The sequence below is a fragment of the Balearica regulorum genome, chromosome 17 (assembly GCF_011004875.1).
Source record: "Balearica regulorum gibbericeps isolate bBalReg1 chromosome 17, bBalReg1.pri, whole genome shotgun sequence".
In the NCBI taxonomy this organism is placed as follows: Eukaryota; Metazoa; Chordata; class Aves; order Gruiformes; family Gruidae; genus Balearica; species Balearica regulorum.
Genome location: NC_046200.1, coordinates 14519790 through 14541518, shown reverse-complemented (window position 1 = coordinate 14541518; position 21729 = coordinate 14519790). Strand labels below are relative to the sequence as shown.

The 21729-nt window shown below is 42.8% G+C and overlaps 1 protein-coding gene across 3 annotated transcripts in view; it reads right to left on the bottom strand.

Annotated features, from left to right (window-relative positions):
• Positions 1–393: 393 nt before the first annotated feature.
• RNFT2 (ring finger protein, transmembrane 2) overlaps positions 394–21729 on the bottom strand; it is a 34107-nt gene continuing 12771 nt past the window's right edge. For 2 of the 3 annotated variants that reach the window (XM_075769897.1, XM_075769896.1), the window contains 5 exons: positions 21313–21466; positions 10764–10913; positions 6120–6185; positions 4987–5088; positions 394–3536 (listed from right to left, as the gene is read on the bottom strand). In XM_075769897.1, the coding sequence (XP_075626012.1) occupies positions 3402–3536; positions 4987–5088; positions 6120–6185; positions 10764–10913; positions 21313–21466 (607 nt within the window). In that variant the 3' untranslated portion in view covers positions 394–3401. The remainder of the gene's footprint in view (positions 3537–4986; positions 5089–6119; positions 6186–10763; positions 10914–21312; positions 21467–21729) is intronic. The other variant, XM_075769898.1, reaches the window with a different exon arrangement.

The window sequence follows — 21729 nt, the reverse complement described above, 5'->3', positions numbered from 1 at the left end:
AGTAGGGAGCAAAACCAACTACAATGGGATTTAGTTTTCATGGGTCTTCAGAGCATAACCTTTCCAATCCATTTGAAGACCGCAATTTATCAGAAGAAAAAATCTTCCCATCATCTTTAGTCCTTAGGACATTTGCAAATTTTCCAGTCTGCTCTCAGATGCATTACTAACCGAATTTAACAGCCGAAACGCAGTGAATACACAATTCCTCGCACACTACTTATTTAGTACTATTTGGATGTAAACTCTTGCAGAGTCACTGTGCAAGTTTCCACCCTCACCAAAGCAAGAGCAAAGCATATGCTCACTGCTGATACGAGCTGATGAAGGCTCCTGTTTGTGGTTGGATGTGGCTTCTCTCTTTTGTAAAAGGAATTTCATATGCTGAGACTCTTTGTACATATTTATAATGACTTTATTAAAAAAAAGAAAAATAACTGTTCAATGGCAAAAAAAGGCTCCAGTTTTTATTTCCTCTCTGAAATTTGAGAGAATAGTATCTTTCACAACCCTGTTTTCCCATGGAAATCAAGAGAAGTTTTGCATCAGTTGCCATTAGAACCAAAGTTTCCCCTGTATGTTTTCTGGTCCAAACGTCACGTTCCAGGAGAGGGTAGAATCATCCTGCCTCACAAAACCAGCACCGTAACTTACTGAGGAGGAGGGTCTGACAGACTGCTAACAGCACAGAGCTGTTTCTTCCCCAGTGTCCAGGCCAGAACAGGGACTGAAGGATGTCGGTTTAATTTTACAGCTATATAATAGTGGCCTGTAGTAAATTCTTTAATCTTGCAGGAATTAAGATGATCTTTGTTATGCTTCCAGTAGAATAAATACCCACAGCATAAAATTTCACCTTCTATTTAGCACTAATTAATTTTAACAGAGAAGCGGATGACTTCTGTACAGGGACCAGAATAATAGTGAGGGAAAGCCTTATAATAGTGAGGGAAAGCAAAAATCAAGAAGGGATCACTGAGATGAAGCAAAAGAAAAATTAATCATTAGAAGTTCTTTAGAAAATTATGATGCCAGTGCAGGGGTTTTTAACATGGGTACCAAAAAACCCCTGAGGTATGTCACAGTTCTTCCACTGTGTGCTGGTGTGATGTCTTACTGTGGGATCGTCCAAGTCCTGGGGCTGGAGCAAAGTGTTTCAAGTACATGACGATGATAGTCCCCTCTTTCTTACTCACAATGCCAAATGGGAAAGATCATTCGATAAAGAAAAAAAAGGAAAGAAAAAGGACTACAAGAATGCCAAAATTATTCCCCGTACTTTCCTTCTGATTGCCTGTCCTTCCTATCACCAAATTAAAAAAAAAAAAAATTTGAAACAGTGTATCAAATGCTATCTGTAGTGTGAGGCTCACATTGACCTTTTCGTACACTTCCCCAAATACATTTTCCAGGAGCATTTAGAAAAAATATCAGAATTAGAAAGTGCCTTTTCAAACATTTTGAAAGCAGGTACCACCATCCCTTTAATTAATTGGCATTGCACTTAGAACTGATGCTGAAACCTTTCATAAATTGTCTGCCCACAGAATGAGTAATTTTGGTGAATATACCAGACTATCGTACATAACATTTTTATGCCCACTGCAAACCTGGTTTCCTTCCTTATTGAGCTCTCCTCCCCATCCCAAAAAGGCTGTTCCCACTGGAGATAGCCACTGGATTCCTTGGCTTAGGTTTTCACTTTCGTGGGATCCATTTGACAAGAATCAAATCACTTTGTTTTGGGAAGTGAAGCTTTTCCTCCTCTACTTCCCTGTATCTCTCAAGCCAGCTTTGGACTATCTTCCCTGCTCACGCTCTGCCTCTCATCATTTCTCCTCTAGCCATACTTAACTATTATTTCCAAAGAAATGTTGAGCCTTAATCCTGTTACCATTAGCTCCTGTTTGCTTTAATTCTTCTCCCTGTGGAGTTCCACAGCAGGAGGGGAAGGCGGCAGTCAGTACATACACGTAGGCTCATTTCCCCCAGGTACAGTTCTTCCTGATTATCCACTCAAGCGGGATTGTAACCTTACGGCCATTTCCATAGTAATGAGTGCGGAAGATGCCACAATTGCCTAATGAGGCACTTTCTCTGGGCGCGCAGCAAAAAGCAGAGGTTGTTTAGCGAAAGAGAAAGCTCCAGCAACTCCATTTGCATGCGAGTGCCACTGCAGCACCCTCAGCAGAGATGGAAATTGCAGCAATATAAAGTATGTTAATTTGTCCGTTAACAATACAAGGTAGCTTTTTCTGAAGCAGGGGTGTTACCATCAAGTCTCTGCCATCACAGGTGGATTATCCAGCTTGTGTATAAACCAGGCTGGCTCCTGAAGCAATGCAGCTGCTTCTGTATAATTCTGCCCTCGAGCCAGCAAGTCTCTCTAAACCCAGCCTCTCCAGGGGGCCCCGGGTCCTGATGCCCCAGTGTTTCCATATCAGCAGTGCTGTACGGGTTCAGTGCTGCGTGAGCACTTTTTTTCTGGTTTTGGAGCCAGGCGGGTTCTGGATGCTGAGCGGCGCTGGTCTCTAAAGGCAGTAAGCCTTGCCTCAAGTGGCTGCGCTGAGGAGCGTATTGCAGAGAGTCCTGAATTTGTGAGATGCTCTTGGTTAGGACCTTAACTTCTCACCTAGACAAATCAAACTTGACTTGAATCTCTCCCTGCCTCCCACTGTTCTCCCCATATGCTAAGAAATCAGAAAGTCTGATCATAAAAATTAAAGAGAAAAAACATTCCCAAGAAAAGCAAGTGGCATTTCCAGCTTCACTAGCACAGTCTTCCCCAAGTTCCTCGAGGTTTCATTAAGATGACAACACATGCAATTTGTGGAATCAATTGCAAAAACACGGCTGCTGGGAAATTACTTTTCTCCAACCCCAAATAAACTTTGGGCACATGGTGCTGAGGCACTGCTTTGGAAGAGTTCTCGAAGGTAATGTAACAGCAACAGCGTAATTCCATGAAATCACAGATTCAGAGAAGCTAGGGCCATTTAATGTGAAAAATCTCAGCAGTGGTTTAAGAAGCTTTTTTCCAGTATACCAAGTCATACACATGCAATCACCGTAAGCCTTCCTTCTACACACAGTATTTATATATACTAAAAGGACAGAAAGAAAGGAAACATCCCAGGCAGTTTATAACCACGTAAGTTCAAGAAAAACTCGGCTGTAGCTTAGCCATGGAGTTTGCTGTAACATAAAACACATCTTCCTTGCCTTTGAGGATAAAGTTTTTGACTAGTAACAATTGTTCTGTTGGCTCCTGGAGAAACAGAGCTGGAAGAAAGACTAAGACAACAAATCCTCAGGCAACTAAACAGGGGCATGGGGTCACCAGATTTCCCAGCTTCTTCTTGTCTCCACACATGTTATTCCATTGTCGGTATGTCTTGGTTTTAATACACCTGGAAATGAGCAGAGGTGGTGCCATCTTTCCAGCAACGCAGGGTTTCTACTGTGACAGAACGACAAAGAGGACAGGTTTTCTCCCTGTCAAACCAGAGGCAGAGGCATTCTTCACAAAACACATGCTGTGGAGACAAAAGGGCATTGTCACCATGAGGGCAGGAGGTTCAGTCTTGTCCCTAAGTGTACACACTCAACAGGACAGTGACTCAACAGAAGCAAGTGACGATTCAAGTTCAGGTGGACAGTGCAGCCCGTTAGCAGTACCCACTCAAACAACCCTCTTTCTTCTCCCTACTCCTTATTGCATTTGTTTTTTGCTGCTCACACCACCCAGTCCCAGTCAGTAGCTTCACAGCCCCTGTTTCCCCTTCTCCATAAACATCAGTTTTCAGCCCTTATCTTCTCCTCTCATTTCTACACTGAACCACAACAAGATTCTCCCCCTAGACTGCATTGGGTACTAACAGAGATCAGGAGGGACAGATGTCCAGCACACAACCTCGTTTACTGGAAGAAAAGGAATAGGGCAAGAAGGGAGTATTAGAAGCTGTAAGAAGCTGAGACCTCATGTGTGGAGTCAGTAGAAATGCTACTCATCAAAACCTCAACTCTGATAAGCACATACAAAGATAGCTTCTCTGGGGCTTCCAGCTTGATAACATCTGCACAGATGTTCACAGGAAAAGTAGAGGCACTTTTGCCCTATTTGCTTTGATAACCCTGTTACAAAGCATGGGAATGTTAAAGCTTTTCAGCAAAAGGCTTTTGAGCTTTATTTTGCTATCACAAGAGAGCATATATCCCAACAATTCCATTCCCAGGAATGGCTGAATCATTCTGCTGAGGTTTTCCTGCATGCACCCACACATCAGCAGAGACAACCTCCAGGATGCTGCATTTTAACCTCAACAGACACAGCATGACCAAGTTATAAGCAACTGAAGAGAAAATCTTGGGGAAGCATCACCACTCTTGCCACGGGGCAATGCCTTCAGCTGGCCTCTGATATATTAACAGAACCCACGGCAGCATGGTGCGTTTGAAGGGTTTTACCAGCACCGGATTAGGACTACTGCATTACTCGGAGCACGCCATCCTTAAGCTCTAGGTTTTGCCAGTGTTTTCCAACTGAGAAACAGGACAATTCCCAGGTGCTGGCAGCAGTGACCAACTTCTCTACACAGAATTACTTTTATTCCTGACCAGGTGTTCAGAGGCCAGACCACAATTACACGGTGCTGCACCAGTCAGCTGGCCTGTCGAGTAGCCAGCCTCCGCAAGGGTCAGATAAAGATGTCTTGCATTCTAGATCCAAGCTCTGGACTGCCAGCTGGCAATCCCTGGACTACAAGGCTGGTCTTTTCCATCTCAATAGCTATGATCAGCCCCTAAAGAGTGGCTCAGCTATCACGAATCACTGGCTATCCGGAAGAGAGCAATAAATATCCACTAGGACCTAGATCAAGACCCAGCAAATGATTTTGGAAGTACCTAGGCCAACTGTGGCTCTCCCCAGCTGCAGAAGTTAACCAAATGAATGCCCAACCTGACGTGGGAAGCTTGGGGTGTTACCTGGCACATAAGGATCAAAGGTTCCCTGAATTCTGCTTGGCAAATGGCACAGATGTCACCGGCCTCACTGCACTGCTGGCTGGTAGCACGAACTCCATAGGTCTGTTAGGGAGAGGTGGGAAAAAATCCCAGTGTCAAAGGGTTTGAAGATAATCTGGTTTGTGGCTAAGCATACACACAGACACTGTTTTTCACACCCAGATTCCCTGCATGACCGGGGAAGGACACTGGTGTTACGTCACTGTGTACGGGAAAGGGAGATTTGGGGACCAGCACACAGAACACAGGGAGTCTGGAGCTCTGTGTTCTCTGTTTTGTTTTCCCCTCGAGCTGACTCCATCTTTTAGTGCCTCCACTTGTGGAGCAATGATAATGAAATTTAATGAGCTCAACAGGGAGCTGAAAGGATTAATTCAGCATCATTTGCAGAGGTGTTTAGATAGTGGGAGGTATTGTTATTAGCAAGTTAGACAATAGAAGAAAGAATAACAGCAGCAGCACCCACAGGCTTCCCACTTTTCTTTTTAAATACGTTGCTTCTCCTATTGTAACAGTAATAGGGGAAATGGAAACATGCTGAGGAAAAATGACCAGCCCAAGCCCACAGAATATGCAAGGCAAGCCCTAACAAACTTCTATGATGTTATGTCCCTTTCCTCTACAGTTTTTGATTTTACCATGTTAAAATGTAAGTCACAGTATTTCATTGCAACAGATCTAAATATAATGCATAATGCGATGCCTGGGATAATTTCTGTGCACTCTAGGATCTCTTTTAATGTCATTGCACATGAGACATTACATACTTCTATTTAAAGTCTTTCTCACATTCTGCACTACAAGGTTTTGTCAGCTTCTTGCAGTTTTGGCCTCAATGGATTAATCCACATTACACAGGACTTCCAATCAGACAAAATGAGCCAGACTAGCAACTATCTCTTACCATCACTGGGACAGGGCAGATACCAGAAAAGGTTCCTAACATTCCTGACAAGAGACACCAGCTTATCCAGCCAATGGAAAACAAATTGTTTTATTCTATGATCCTGATACATGGAGCAATTTTCAACTCCATCATTCAATAGTAACAAGGTTCCATCTGAGAAATTGCTCGAATACATTTGACTACTTACCTGTGGGGTACAAAGGACCTTCAGTGCCTTCCGGACACTTCCCACACGACCGCAGATGTCAAAAGACTGCAATAAAGACATTTAATTTTAGATACTTTATGTAAAATTTGTGTGTGCATGCATGTGTGTGTGTGTACAGTCCAGAAAACAGTGTCTCCAAATGGATACTTGGAGGGAAGAAAGATTCTAAGTAACAACGGTGCCAAAAAAGATTTCATGGTGATCATGAAGTATGTAATAAATGAGAATTGACAGTGCAGAAGGGCAGCCAAAAAAGCTCTGGTAACAATGGACTGCATATCAGGGACATTACAGGACAGAAAGGAGACATCAAGACCCATGGGGTAGGGTAAATTGCCCAGCCCTGCTAAGTAGGAAAGGGCTAAAATGGACCCATTCCCACCCTGAGAACTGAGTACCTGAAAAGCCCAGGAGTGAGGTTAGAAAACACTGCGGCGAGCTTAGAGAAAGAGGGAAGGAAGGGCAGTCTTTTCACATGGAAGAGGCAGAAAATGGCTTTCCTCAGCCTCTGGGGAAAAGGGGGATTTCCAAGGCTCTGCAGCTCTGCCACACAGCTTGACACTTCAGGGCCCAGATGATATTATGAAGGAAGGAATGGGAATTGCTGTCCCACTGCGGAGAGTGAATTAGCGGAGTGCAGTGGTTCAATACTACCAAGAAAAGAACAGCTGAGGAATGAGAAGCAGGACTGAGGCTGAGTTGCTCCCATCCGCTTAAAGAGTGGGAAACTTCACATGCCTGGAAGGGAGTGAGTTTCCAGCACCTTGGTACTTTGCAGACGCCCGAAGATGGCCCACAGCAGGGACAACACCAGGTCCTTTTCTTCCCCCCTCCCTTCACTGCCCAGCAAACATGATGTAACTGCATCTGGAGAGCAGCACTCATTCTGGGCTCCTCATTAAAGACTAAAAGCAGTTCAGAGAAGAGCAGAAAATAAGCCTGCAGAAAATGATTTCTGAAAAGAGACTAAAAGACATAAATATTTACAGCTTGGCTGAGTAGTACAAAAGTGGGGGGAAAAGATGATAAACTGCCTACAAATATCAAGGGGCTGAACACACTCAGCATTCTTAAAGTGAAGACATGATATTACTAATAAAAGGGAAAACAACTTGAAAAACCTAATCTGGTATGCCAGCTTCATCTTCCCTATCTGACAGGACACAGGGAGAAAGACGCTATGAACTAGACAAGATATGAAGGAATGATTGTGCAAAGAACAGCCCTACATTAATTGGGAGAGGGACCAGATGATATAACAGGATCTTTTCATTTCTAATCTGTCTGAGTGAGGGTAAGGGAAGATGTGATGCAGAATATGCAGAGCTGTAGTGGATTAGCAGTACTAAGGCACCAGAATGCCTGGAGTTGGCTATTTTATTTTTTTTTTGTTAGCATGAGTAAGTGGGCTCACTGCAGGGAATGCCAATGAGATCATCATGCACTAGATGTGGAATCAAATGAAAGCACCAATAATGCTTCCAGTCAGCATGTAGAAAGGGTCCTTCCAGTAATGCTTCCAGTCAGCAACTAGCACTTGAGGCCGCTGACTACTACAGACTTTTTATCTTCTAACAAGGATAGGGATCGGCTCTTTCCTGCAGTGCAATTCACAGCTGCTTCTGGTTGCTTTGCTTATAGCGTGACTTCTAATGCCTTTGCTCTGGCTGTGATGTCTCCTCTTTTCCCAGTCCATTTCCTCCCTTCAATGTTTTTTCCTCTGGAGTTTCCTGTAGCCCCAAAAGGTGCATGTTTCAGTAGTCTCTTTAACATCCATTTATCACTGAAGTCTATGTTGCATCAGTCATCTTTCTAGCAAAAGGATTACAACGATTGGGTTCACAGCCAGTGAGTGCTTCTGTTCAGGACAGGGAAAAGTAAGACCTGGATGCCCTTACTAATGAACATCTGGGATGTCCTTGCCAAAATCAGAGGTTCATGTTTACACAGTCCAGACAGAGACACCAAGACAGCTCCCATTAGCTGCACTACATACAACCTTCTGAAAGTCGAGCCTGCCCTTTGTGTAGGGAAAGGGGATGCAGCCCTAGCTGAGCCCTGGATTTTTGCCAGGAGCACAGAAGGTCTGAGTGCCAAATTGGCTTCTGTGGTTTTTCTAATGTGGTTTGTGGCTTTGCTAATGTGGACTCCTTTGGGTATATTTTCAGTGTCTCAGGCAAGGAATTAGACCTGCAACTCCTGTGATTGTAAATGGGATGCATGCACCTAGTATTTCATGATCTGTATTGAAGAGTATGCTTCCACTTTTCTCTTACTTCCAAGCAACATCTCTAACATGCAGAGGTCTAATCCTAACCTGGACACATCTGTGGTAATAAGTAGTTGCCACCCAATGACTGACCTGGGACATGTTCCTGGACCTACCACCCTTCAGCTGGCCTATCCATCCATTTACACCTCTGATGAATTAGAGCAATTAAAGGCAGAAACACATATGTTAAAAGCATAGGCTGTAGCCAAGACACTATCACACAAGTCTGCTCCACAGACCTGGTCCTAAGTTATAGTCAAGGCCAGTAGACAGCTGTCCCCTCTTCTCATGGAGCTTCTAAGTAACAGATCAACAGAAATTTTCAAAATGGGGCTGCTTTTCCAATCTAATTATTGCAACACTACCTATAAGGCTTCATAGTAGAGAAACATCAAGTTAGCCCATCAAGAACTGCTTGCACCTATGGGTCAAGGCCCTGAGTGCATTAACAAGCTTTCATGACCCTGACAAGCCTCACCTGGGGTCCCTACCTACAATCCCTGCCCATGGGCCCAGGAGCTCTATTTAAGTTCAGCCCTGGAAGCCTCAGCTTCTGCTTGAGCTGTGTAAGTGCTAGTTTCCAGCTTGGCTGTAGCCATGCCTGGGCCTAGCTACAGATCCCACTGACCTGAATACTGCAGCACATGGAGTGACTTCCCACCCTCATCTTGAGCCTGCCTCATTGCTGTGGCTGTGTCCTGCAATTGCTGGACTATGTCTGACCCTGGCTGCCTCCACCAGACCTGATTGTGACCTGTGGATTGATGTTCTGGCTTTATCTTGGACCTGCCTCACCACCTGAAGATCCTGGCTATCACCTCCAGGCCTTGCCTTGTTGGAGTGCTGTGGGGCTGGGCCCTGGCTGGTGAGGCCCTTGCCCTGCCAGGTGTGGTTTTGTGCTTGGCTCCCCTTACTCCAAGGAGCAGCTGGCCCTTACTGCTTCTTCACACTATGATGACTTCTCCAGATGTAAGAAATGACATGCAGAACTGCAGGTAAGTATCCCTTCTCCAGGTGCTGAGCAACTTTTGCAAGAAGGGACACCAGAAAGGTAACTTGAAATCTGTCCTTTTAACTGTGATTTGTATACCTGACCTCACAAGCTGGAAAGGTTGGATGCTGTTGTCTAGAGGGGATCCAGGCAACAACATCTTTGAGACAGACAACAATCTTCTCCCATATACAGAGTAAAGAGCAGGAAACATAGAGCTGAGAGAATGGATGGGTGTGCAGGGAGTAACACTGGTCTCATGTGCCTTCTATTCTGACATGTTTGCTCTGTTTCTGGCTTGATTGCAGACCTGCTGTGACCAAGTCACTTTACTTCCCATGACCTCTGCCTGTCTTGCCTACAAAAACTGTAAATTCCTTGACAGCAGGAGTTGCATTGCCCCATTCCTTTACAAGACATAGCTGCAACTGCAGCCACATCTCACTTAAGAGCTATAGTATGAGTTTGTATTGCTCAGCAATCCATTAGCCCCTTTAAGTTGTTTTCAGCTCTGATACGTTCTCTCCTCTTTATTCTTCAGTCTACTTCTGTAAAGCCATAGTCCCTTTCTCCTAGCCAGAGACAAGCATCGGGGCTGCAGCAAGCTTGACTCACTTGGCCTTTCTCAGAGGGATGGATGACATAGGTGTATTGTTTGCTTCAGCTACTGCTCTGCTCCTAGGCAAGGTTCTACACAAGTAGAAATACAACTATTTCTAGACCTCAGACTTGGGGCTCTTCTAAATAAGTCACACACATCTATTCATTTACAACTGTACAAGCAGACTTTGTGCTCTTAACATTCTTATTTTTGAGACAACATTAATTACTCTTGTCCATCACTGAGATCCTGGTCCTAGGCCAGATCAGGACCTAGAATGGGGTGAGAACTACCTGTTTTATCTAGGCAGGACTTGTATGACCCTCTCTCCCCCCGCTGCATTCAGCACTGATTGACAGAGTACCTACCCTGCCTTGGAAGACAGAGGAAGGCTGAGAGAAACATTTAACTGTCTGCAACCTTCCTTTCAGTGTTTCATCTCTTCCAGTACTGGTCCTCAAAGACTCCACTCCCATTCTCCTCTAGCCTTTATAGAAAGGTACTAGAAAGCAGCAATGACTTCATCAGCCTGATGCAACACTACATGAGCAGTCAGATATTCCTCTAGCTTGCCAATGCCTACATACTGGTGAAGCACAATGCTTTTGGCAACTAAAGTACAGTGTCCCCAGCTGCTGCAGCTTCCCTTCCTGGATAGTGATAGCAACAATCAAAGGGTATATTTGTTCCCCTCAGCTGTGCTTCTTTCTCTGCTCTTGCTACATCTCCCATAGAGGTTACTAATGAGGTGGTACTCGCCTTGCAGAGGCTATACAGGATGATCAGGATCCCGCCTAGGAAGTAGCTGCTGGATGGATCATCTCCCATGATGTATTTATACCATAGCTGGATAGGGACAAGGGAGCGGAACAGCTGGCTCAGCTCCTCAATAACAAGATAAAACTTGCCCTGTAAAACAAAAGTAATACAAGATTACCATCAGGAAGTCAAAAGTAGCACTTCACAGGTGCAGGGCTTGAAGCTTACAGGATTTGTGTTCACTGTCCACCTACACACTCTGTCAAATGGTACAAAGATGCAGCTTTCTCTGCAGCCATTTAACTCTGTGCCTAGAAAGGATAACTCACTTCAGTGTTTCTTAGCATTCCTCTTGCTCTGTCATTCATCCAGCTATCCTACACTTCTGAATCTTAACCTTTTAGAGCAGGTTATGAATATGAACCTTGTTGTGTATCTGTACAGTGCTAAAGAAGGATAGCAATGCCAGAGGTTAAGACTTACAGGGATGAATATGATGTAGATAATAAGAAAAGGAATGCAAGATAAGTCTCTTTGATCCTATACCCCCTTCTGAAGGTATGAATATTTAAATGTAACATGACATTAGCCTTTCTATCAACTTTCTAGATCATCATTAATTACCTATTTGCCAGCACCCTTCCACTCAGGTGTGTGTTGGATCCTGTACAATACACAGATAAAAAGACTGGCTCTGGGGGGAAAAAAAAAAACCCTCAAGGCATTTTAAACTCAGAGATACCAAATCTTCCTGAGGACCTAAAGGAAGAAAGAGGGGGGAGGGAAGGGGAGAAGCGTGCTGGTTGAAACACTTCTCTCTTAAGACTCACAGAATGTGCAACATCCTCTGTAAACCTTCACCAAAGTTGCCCTTGCCATTCTGGTGTTCACTCCAATTAGAAAGCTTTCCTTCCTTGAAGGACACCTGCAAGGTAACTTAAACTCCCTCCTGGCTTACTACAACCATGAGATGCAACAACCGAAATGGATTTTTCTTACCACGTAATTTCTGCCTTAAAGCACCTAAGACTAGAGCTAAGAAGCTGGCTAAATAAGGCTACCTAATTTTAGTCTTAATGAGGACCTGTTTATGTTCTGTTCCACACTGTTTAAAAGGGGGAACTGGTGACAGGGCACTAGGTCAGGGCAAGCTGTGAGCCCAGAGCTATACTTAATCCACAATGACATTATCTGGACTGAAAGATTGGTTTTGACATGTCAAAATTCTTTTATTTGATAAGATCACTGAGAAGGGGAAATTCCCCTGGAATTTTGCTGTGTTGTCCCAGTTAGCTTTGTCATCAGTGATGTCATCACAGATCAATTGTTAATTGGTGATATTTGGAGTGGGGATTAAGTCCTCTGCAGTCCATGAGGCTAGCAGCAGCTAGCGCCCCTCCCTAGAGTCTCAGAGATGAGATCACTCGGCAGGCCATCCTGCTGTACTGAACAAATCGAATCCTTCAGAGAGCTCTGGCATTCTTATGATCTCATATCCCCCCTGGGATAAGGAGTGAGGTCACACCAGTAGTTGCTAACGGACCTGAGCTGCTTTCTTCCTTTCCCCCCATCCCTTCCTCCTTGTTAATCCCAGGTGGCATCACATGGCAAAAATGTAACAGCAACAATCTGGGGTCCTAAATGCAAGCAATTTATTAAATTAGCACAGAGGTCTCTATCCAGCCTCATGCTTCAATACAATCATCGTTTATTTCAGGAGTCCTTGTGACAGAGGGTCGCAGTCTGCTAATGACTACGCTGTCACTTCCTTCCCTTCACACAGGCAGTTCTCCGCCTCCCCCTCCTCAGCCAGCTCTGATGAAAGCTACCGGCAAGATAAAGGCAGCAAACTGTTTGCTTTCTCTGACTTGTTCCTCCCACCAGGCTCACACCCATCTTCTTTTATTTAGCCTGGCTTCCCTAGCAGGCTCGGCTGGGACAGGTCACTGCTTACTTTATCATTGCATCAGATGAAAGTTCTGGATTCAGCATTTGGGGCATCAAAGCTGAAATTCTTCTAGAACAGAAGGTACTAAAAGACCAGAGCCCAAAGCAAGATGTAAGGAAGGATGGGTCACAGGTAGCCCTAGAGGTCCAGACAGGCTGTGGAATTGGAAGTGTCAGAGCGGGAGTCCAAAATGAACATGCAGTGAGCAACAGATTTAAATTTTCTAACCACAAAATCTCCACCTGTTACAAAGCTTTCATAATTCCTTTATCTAATGCAAATCTTCAGTTTTTAATAACAACTGCAGGGTATCAGGATTTCTTAGCAGCTAGATACTTGTTAACATCTTCATAAGAGTGAAGTTTTAAATGGATGCATCTCCCCATCCAGCCCATTAACACCACCCACTTGACCACTCGAGAGGCTTGTTGATAAGCTTAGAGTGATTACAGCTAGGAGGGGGGAAGCAGTACACAGACTGTTGAGCATCACTTAGAAGTGCTGCAGTAAATGCTTACAGAAATGTAAAGCTTGTCAGGTACCACAGCCCTTTTTTAAACTAGGAAAAGTGCCTAGAAAATCAGAAGTAATTCTACAAAGGGCTGCAGCAGAAGTAAGGGTCTTCCTTCTGAGCCAGAACCTTAGAAAATAAGGGCTGTTCCCTGTAACTTCAGCAGCAAAATTTAGCCTTCTAATAGCAGTAACTTCTTGCAGGTGGCACCCATCATTTGTAAGTGCACTCAATATACCTTTGTCTTCTGCTTTTCAGCTTTGTTATAGCTTGGCTCTCTAGGTTGAAGTTTTCAAAGCCAATGTCTTAAGCTGTATTTAGTCTGAAACCTTCTGCTAAAATACATTGGCTATTTCCCATCAAGCTTAGGAAGAACTGTGTGTCATTAAGCACAAATACAATTATTTCTCCTGTGCATCTGACTGGGAACAACAGCCTGAAATAAGGCAAGGCCTGCTTCTGTTAGGTGCTTTTTCCTATTTCATAAAAACCACATGTAAATCTGGGAATCTTTAATCTCTTATAGAGTGTATTCAAGAGAACAGCACTCTAAGATCAGTGAAAGCTATTTGTGGTGAGCCTGTGAGCAAGCTGCAATGCATGACAGGCCTGTGAAGGAGCCAGCCCTCCAGAGCAAGCATATCACCTTGTGGGACTGCAGAGATTAAACAGGATATTACCTGACATTACAGCTCCTGGTTAAGGCAATCAAATACCAGAAAAGAGTATCTGCTCTGTGTTTGTCAAGCCTTAGCAACAGTTTGGAGTTAAGCCTGACTAAAGTGTTAGTAGTACACTGCTTACCCAGCTTCCTCTGTTGGGTCAGTTATTGTAAATACTGACAGTCTACTGCTACTGTTATCAAACACTTCATTAGCACAAGTGGCAAAGGACTGTGCTGTAGATCTAATTATAGCAACTCTGCTGATGAGCCTTGTGATGGTGGAATTTTGATTCCTTTTTTCTGGAGTGCTTTCTTAAAAACAAGTCAATGACTCAAGTATAATCCTCTGTTTACCTCCTTCACCACAGACCATTTTTATACCTTAAATCAAGCCCTTCTTTTGAAAGAGCAGAATTCAGGGGTTTTGTACAATTGCAATTTTCCTTTAGTACATGCAGTATTATACAGCCTGTAATGATGTGAACACATACTATTTTTTCCCAGAGGGTGAGTGGTTCTCATTAAGCATGTGATTTTTTTAATATTTTGTTATAGCCTCATTACTTGATGGCAGATCTGCATCCTATCACTTCATGCTATTTCAGCTCTGCTAAGAGTAGAAAATTACTAAAATTTCTTCAGTCTTTTTATGACATCACCACTACAGTAAAAAATTTAAAAACCCCCTTATTTTCACATTGCTGGCTGACACAAGGGACAGCTATTATCTGCATTTTCTAAATGAAAACTTGAGACACAAAAGACTAAGGTTAAGGTAAGGTTGTTTTGGTGTCCAAGATGAGATGTCTGGGATTAGAGTTTTTATAAAGCACTTAATATTCTATATCACATTACCATTAAAAGCTAAACCACTGACTTCAGTTTGCAGCTGTACATGGATTTTCTAGAATCACATAGGAATTCTCTGGCAAAGTAAAGGATGGAATTTAATTCTCCAGTGTAGCATTCAACTTCAACTTGTAGAACATTATTCTTCTTCCAGTGGTCTCTTTGTTCTCTATGCACTTTCCAGTTTCTACAACAGCTTCTTTCAGTCCCTATCCTTGCTTTGTTTGTGGGGCACAGTATACACTGGTGATGGATGGGACAAGTCTTACAGAAAAATAATATGGAATCACATAATTAAAAATTGAATCACAATATATACACACCAAAGGGGGCAAATTACAGCTGCAGAAGCAATGCTAATTCCCACATAGCCTAACCAAGCATTGACTTCATAGTCTCTTTTGACATAAGGCTTTGCATAAGTGTGCATGTGTGCCTCCACAGAAGGAAACGGAAAGGCATGGTAAGGTTTTACACAGCGGAATTAAAATGGGATGTAAGAAGTGAGAGAAGTTGCAATGAGGCAACTGTAAGTTGTGATTAGCACTCAAGGGAAGTTCCAAGTCTCACTTGTTCTGTTGCCAGCAGCATTAGGACATATTCTGAAACAGAAAGATGCTAGAAAACTTTTGAGACCTGCTGGCAATTTGGATCAGAGCAGACTCTGCTGAGATTTCAGGTCATTGCCAATATAAGAAAGCATTGGGTAGGAGCAGTAAACAGGATTGTGGCACAGAGGATGCTGGTGAAAATCTATGCAAGACTAATGAGGAGTAATTCCAAGGTGGGACTAGAGGGGAAAATGAGATTTTTAGTGCACAGCACTTCTGAAAGTCACATCTTGGATATCTTAAACTGGTAAGTTAAACCTGGAAGGCACTTTAAAAAGGTTAGTAGCAGTGACTGTCAAAGTGTGTTAAAGAGAGGTACAGAAGAGTTCCAGTACCTAGTCTCATGCTTTAGTGAGTCTTTTTCTTTCCTAAGTAATAAATCCCACACTTCTGGCTCTGGGACACCCCATCTGTCCTGGGCTGCAATAGGGAAAAGTCTTTGCAGAACCATCATGTGGTTTTTGAGGCTTTAGAGGATCAAAGCTCAGATAGTTGTCCAAGAAGAGCGAGTGAAGAAATTTGAGTGAGTTCCCCCCCAAATAGCATCCAAGATCATCAAGGAGAGGGTAAGGAGAGGATAGGCTACTGCCTATCTGGAAACACCACTTTAGCCACGCTATTAGAGAAGACTAGGATTAACTTGCATATCACACATTACAAGATAGCACAGACAAGGAACAGGACATTTACCTGGATATTTTTTGTAATATGTCATGTATATACCTGCTCCCAGTGCTTGTCTTAATGCTTCTGTATCTTTGATCAGCATCTGGAAGACTCAAATGCTTCAAGAGACAGTTTTTTTCTCAGTATGAAAAAAATGTATACAAACTTCATTTTAAATGACTGATAAATATCTAGTGTCATGATGAGGCTGCAGGGACATTAGAAGGCCTGATGCCATCATCACAATTAACACAACTTCCCTCTGGCACCTTCTCTCCTAATGTGAGCCTCTGGAAGAGGCTGTGGCCTAGAGAGAGTGCTTTGGCAGGCACAAGATGCTCCAGCTCGCCCTCCTTGCCTTGATGCAGAAGGATGGACTTTGTTCTATGTCATGGGTTGTTCTACATGAAGGCCTAGTCCAAGAAGAGCTTGTTGCTCAAGGAGCATAAAACTTCTGCACATGCAAATCACTTGTGTAACTAGTCAAGTGATGGAGGAAGGGTCAGTCTGCCCTGTGAGAAAGGCTGGGCACCAGGATTTTGGACCAGGGTATCCCATGGAGCTGAGCTCTGACACAACATGGAGGCAGGCTGCAGAACAATTTAAATCATTGTAAGTGCTCATTTTCCTTACCAAACTATTTAATTTTACATGGCTGTGCAGAGACAGGTGGTGACATGATAACCAAAGCAACTATGGATGTGCTTGTGCTCCATTAGAATATGGAAGAGCACTGGGGCTACTCAAAAAAAAACCAAGTCTTACTAGCTTGACTCACAGAATACACAGTTATTGCAGACCAGCTGACACTGTGATATAGTGCCTTAAGATAGTTTGCTTCAGCTGAATGATCCAAATCATACTACTTTGTGCAAAAGACATTCTGATGCTTCCTTCAGAAGGAATATGGAAAGCTTAATGTGCCAGTTTACATGGCAGAGCTGTAACCATCTGTGCTAGGAAATGTGGTATGCACCTGAAAAAGGTCTCTGGTCCAAAGTTCAAGTGCAAAACTGTGTAAAGAATGGCTGCCATGTACAGGCCAAGTTTTCTCTAACCAAATTTGATGAGATGGTACTCAAAAAAAAAAAAAGGCAAACAAAAAAGCACCAAAAAACCCACCAACCCCCCCCCCCCCAAAACCTCAGCAAATATCTTCAAAGATGCAGTGAGGAGTGCACAGTGCTAGTGTGGACTAGTATTTGTACCCTTGCCCCTGACACCATTTGAACAGCATAAAGAAAACACTTCACATGAGTAATGCCACTGTTGCATTACAAAAAACTCCTTTGCAAAGTCTTGATCCAGCTTTCAAACAAAACTGACAAGTATTCATTCAATAGTAATTTCATACTATGTTTTCAATGAACAAATGTTAGTGTTTTCCTTTTGAATTTTCAATCTTCTGGAAATGCAGCTCCTTGTAACTTGGCTGCACATCTACATTGAGCATGCAAAGAAAATTCTTACTTAGGGCCTTTCTTATATGCCACCCATTAAGACTGTTGGAAAAAAAGTGTGTCCTTGGTATATTTCTCCCCTATAGAGACAGGGACGTGTATATATACATATAAAAAAAAGAACCTGGGATAACAGTTTCTTAGACTTCTTTTGGTTTGGTTTTCTCTCTTCCCCTGCCATGCTTCACTCCATTTTCCAGGATATCAGCTTAGATTGCTGACAACAGCATGAGGAGGGGATGGGAGACTTGTAGGCACCTGGGATTTCCTAAACAAAATCTTTGGCAACTGTGTCTTTTTATTATTTATTTCCTTATTTTTAATTCCACCCCCCTCAAGCTGTCATTCCTTAGCAGTGAAAATGAAAAGCTGCCATTTATGTGTGTATAACAATGGAGGCCTCTGCAGGCCACATGGCTCCTGCAGTTTAATTTACTTTAATTCATTTTATATTGAACCAAATGATCTTATTTGCCTTTTTTAATGGAGAGCCTTCAGCATGCAGGGTGGGAGCCAAGCCCCCCTTCCAAAGAAATTATGAGCCCAGCTGCTATTAAAACTTGCACTCAGCTTGATGTGTGCACCACAGCTCTTGGGGGAGGAAGGGATATCTTTAGCCACAGGTATGCTCCTTCTCCCACAAACTCCCACCGATTCCAGCGGTGTAAGACTCGAGTCCGATGGTGCGGTTATCTTCTGTTTTCTGCTTTACTCCCCTATTCACAAGCTCTTCTTTCTCTGCTTTCCAGCCCAATTGCAGTCTCACAGCCTCTCTTGGCACCTGTTTTCTGGGCTGGTTTGGAACCTGGGAAAGTCTGGGATTATTTTGTCAAATTTTCAAACTTCCCTTGCTCTTTGGAGGCTTTGCTCGCAGAGATATTCAAGGTATTGAGGTATTCAAGCTTGGAGAACTCTGGCTAGTTGTACCCCCATAACATAGCAGTTTTCATGCTTCACACTTCACTCATTGTGTTCACTGTTCTCTGCATTCAGATTGCAAAAACAAACCTCTTTTTCTGCCTTTCAGTGTTAGTTTGCCTTTTCTCAGTTATTAAAGCATGAACTGATGCTATAAATCCAAGGTGGTTCTTGATGTCATCTTAAACCAAATGCTGCCCTCCCTGTGATGGGGACATACTAGGAATACATGACCCAGGTACTTCAGACTGGGAGAACAGAGTGCTCTAGCCCAAATTTTTCATGTGTTCGCTGTCAAAATGAAAAGATGCATCTGAGTAAGCAGAGTTTAGTGCTACTCACTATTTTCATTAGTGATCTTTATGGAACAAAGTAGGCTTATCAAATGTGCAGTTGACACTAAACTGGGAAAGGCTATAAACTGGAAAGAAGTATTATAATCCAGACTCCTCTTGACAGACTGGAGAAATGGTCTGGAAAACAGGGTGGGGCTGAAGGCAGTCCAGAAGAGAATAATAAGATCTGGAATGAATGATCTCTGAGAAAAGACTTAAAAAATTGGTGTTGCTCAGTCTACTGAGAAGACTGAGGGGAGAAATGAAGACTTTGTTGTGTAAAAGAAAAGAACCTGGTCTTGCTCCAATCACAATGGATATGGAGAGGTAAGAGACTTGAAAGAATAACAGTCAGAGGAGATGCCTCATATTAGGAAGGCTATGCAAATATCAGTGAAAACCACAAAGTATTTGGAGAAGACTAGCATCTCAAGAAGCAGCACAAAAAGCCAGACTAGCTTTGGAAGTGCCTTTGAACTTCCAAAATGAAGAAAATCTGAAGGGCATGCTCAGAGGTTGAACACAGAATGATTAAAGTCCCTGATATCCTGTCCATGGGCAAGTTTTATCATCTATTACTGACTGCCAGCAAGAAGGTACTGCAAGGAAGCTCAAGATTAAATACCTCTAAACTATTCACAGCTGTGTTGAACTCTATCCCTGACAGTGCAGCAATCTCCACTTTTGGCCCTGTATTATGGGGACCTAGAGGTTGCTGTTGTGACTAGTTAATTGGCAGAATAATTCTCATTATATCTATCTTGAAGAAATCTTTTAGCTCGTCTCTGAGTTTAATTTCTATTTCTCCAGCAGCTTGCTACCTGCTACCATTAAGTGACAGCCATCCAGAAGTTCATAAACTACAAGCTAGGCTTCAAGCAGAAACACTACAAGCATATGGGGAGGAAGAGAATAACTTTGTATCTGGCAAGTATTAAGATAGCAGATTGCAAATAACTTGATAAGAATTTGGTCAATGTGCCTAAAGTGCAATAGAAGTGTTCTAACTCAGAAAAAGCTTACCTTTAAAAAAACTCATCTGAAAAATAAGACGTGTAGCATTGTGCTTGGGCTGTAGAAATAAGCTGGGTCATCAGGCTCAGGGAAAGAGCTCAGCTATGTGGTTACCAATTACAATTTCTATGGCATCCTGGGGTTCTCTTGGAGCTCTCCCATCCTAGTTTGATCTTGCTTAATTTGTAACACCAGATCTCATCCTTGGTTGGCTTAATGGATGCAGTATAGAGAGGGGTATAAAAATAAATCCAGATCCATAGTGGTAGGTAACAGCAGTCTCAGATGTCAAGGGACAGTGAGACCATCAACAACATCCTAAGACAAAAAGGGACTTAAAAAAAGTGAGAAATATTGCTATCCAGAAAAAGGTATTAAAAATGAAGCATCTGTGCTCTGAGTCATTATAGGCCCTTGACAGATGTGATCTTACCAGCCTCCCACTGTAGCTGCAAATAAAGACCCCTTCTTTTTCTTCTCTCCCGACAAGGATTAATGAGTACTTGGGATAGCTCTCAGACAAGCAAGCAAAGGCTGTGAACCTTTTCCAACACTGCAATTTATCTTGGGAAGACTATTCACATCACTTTTCCCTCCCTCCCCAGGCTGGATTACGCTCTGACCTAGCACATTAATCTCCCAAAATAAAATAATAATAATAGAAGAAGGGGAAAAAAAAAAAGAGCTGGACAATTGCCAGAAATAAATTAATAACCATCTCGAATAGCCCTGCTGTGCGGGAACAAACTGCTCAACTCCCTTGCCACCCATGTCATTTGTAAGCAAAACTATTCCCAGTTTAGATATCCCCTTAAGTGCCCTGCCTGAGACTTTCAGCGATTAATGATAATATCTTGCATCTACATAGTGCCTTTCATCCCTTTAGCTGCCAGAAAGCTTCTTTACCAAATGTAAATAATACACATTGCTACATTTTCCACTGAAATGTAGATGCTACTAAGTGGAGGAAAGGGCAGCATGACACATCTGTAAGAGTAGGAAAACATGAAAAGGTATTTCAAGGGATAGAATGTAGTGAGAAAGCTTCAATAGTTAGGCCTAGTCTACATATGATTTTATAAACATTCAAGTATGTTAAACAGTTAAAATATTTCTTCACCCATGGTTAGAACTGGCACTGTCTCTTGTGGCATCAGTAGCTTCAATTTAATACTGTTACTTCTTTGACTCAAGTGGAAAGCCAAAGAGACAAGAACTTCCAATTTCTTTCCATTAAATGAAGAGAGCTATGCTTCAGAAATATCTATTTATAGAGATTACTCAGAAAAAGTCAACCAGAAAAGCAGCTATCTCACCACTATTACTTACTCCTCCTCAAGCAATGCTTACTTCTCTTTGGACTTTAATTACTTGATGGTATTACCAAACCCTTGCTCAGGTCTGCAATGGCTCAAAAACCAAAACTCACTACCCAGGTGACTTCTGCCAAAGTTTTATCAGATATTTTATAATTTTTATTGCTGCACCCATATTGCACGCTGCAAATGTGTTGTAAAGGTATCAGATTATCAAAGACAAACATCTGTATATCAAGAAGAGGAGAAACTCTTACCTTTGACTTGACAGCTAGGATGATCTTAGGCAGGGCAACAATTAGGCATTTCAACGCAATGGTGAGGTACTTCAGTACAAAGTCTGCGATCCCCACAATCCACATCAGGTCAAAGAAGTCCAGCCTCTCAAGGTTGGGTTTCAGAAATATGAGGCTGAAAGGCATGACAACAAAGCTCAAATACCAATGAGGAGAACCTCCCTCAAGCTTCTTGATACCAGCAATATCCATTGCTAGCCAGAGAAAGCCTAGAAACTGAACTTCAGTGAAGTTCTCAAGGGCAATAGGAGTAAGACATGCAAATTAGTCCCATGGTTCCATTGGGCCTCTTGACTTTGTTCTTGCCCATTTCTACTGAGGTCAGCAGGTTTGCCCACTATCAGAAACCAGGACCCAAACTTGTACAAAATCTAGTTT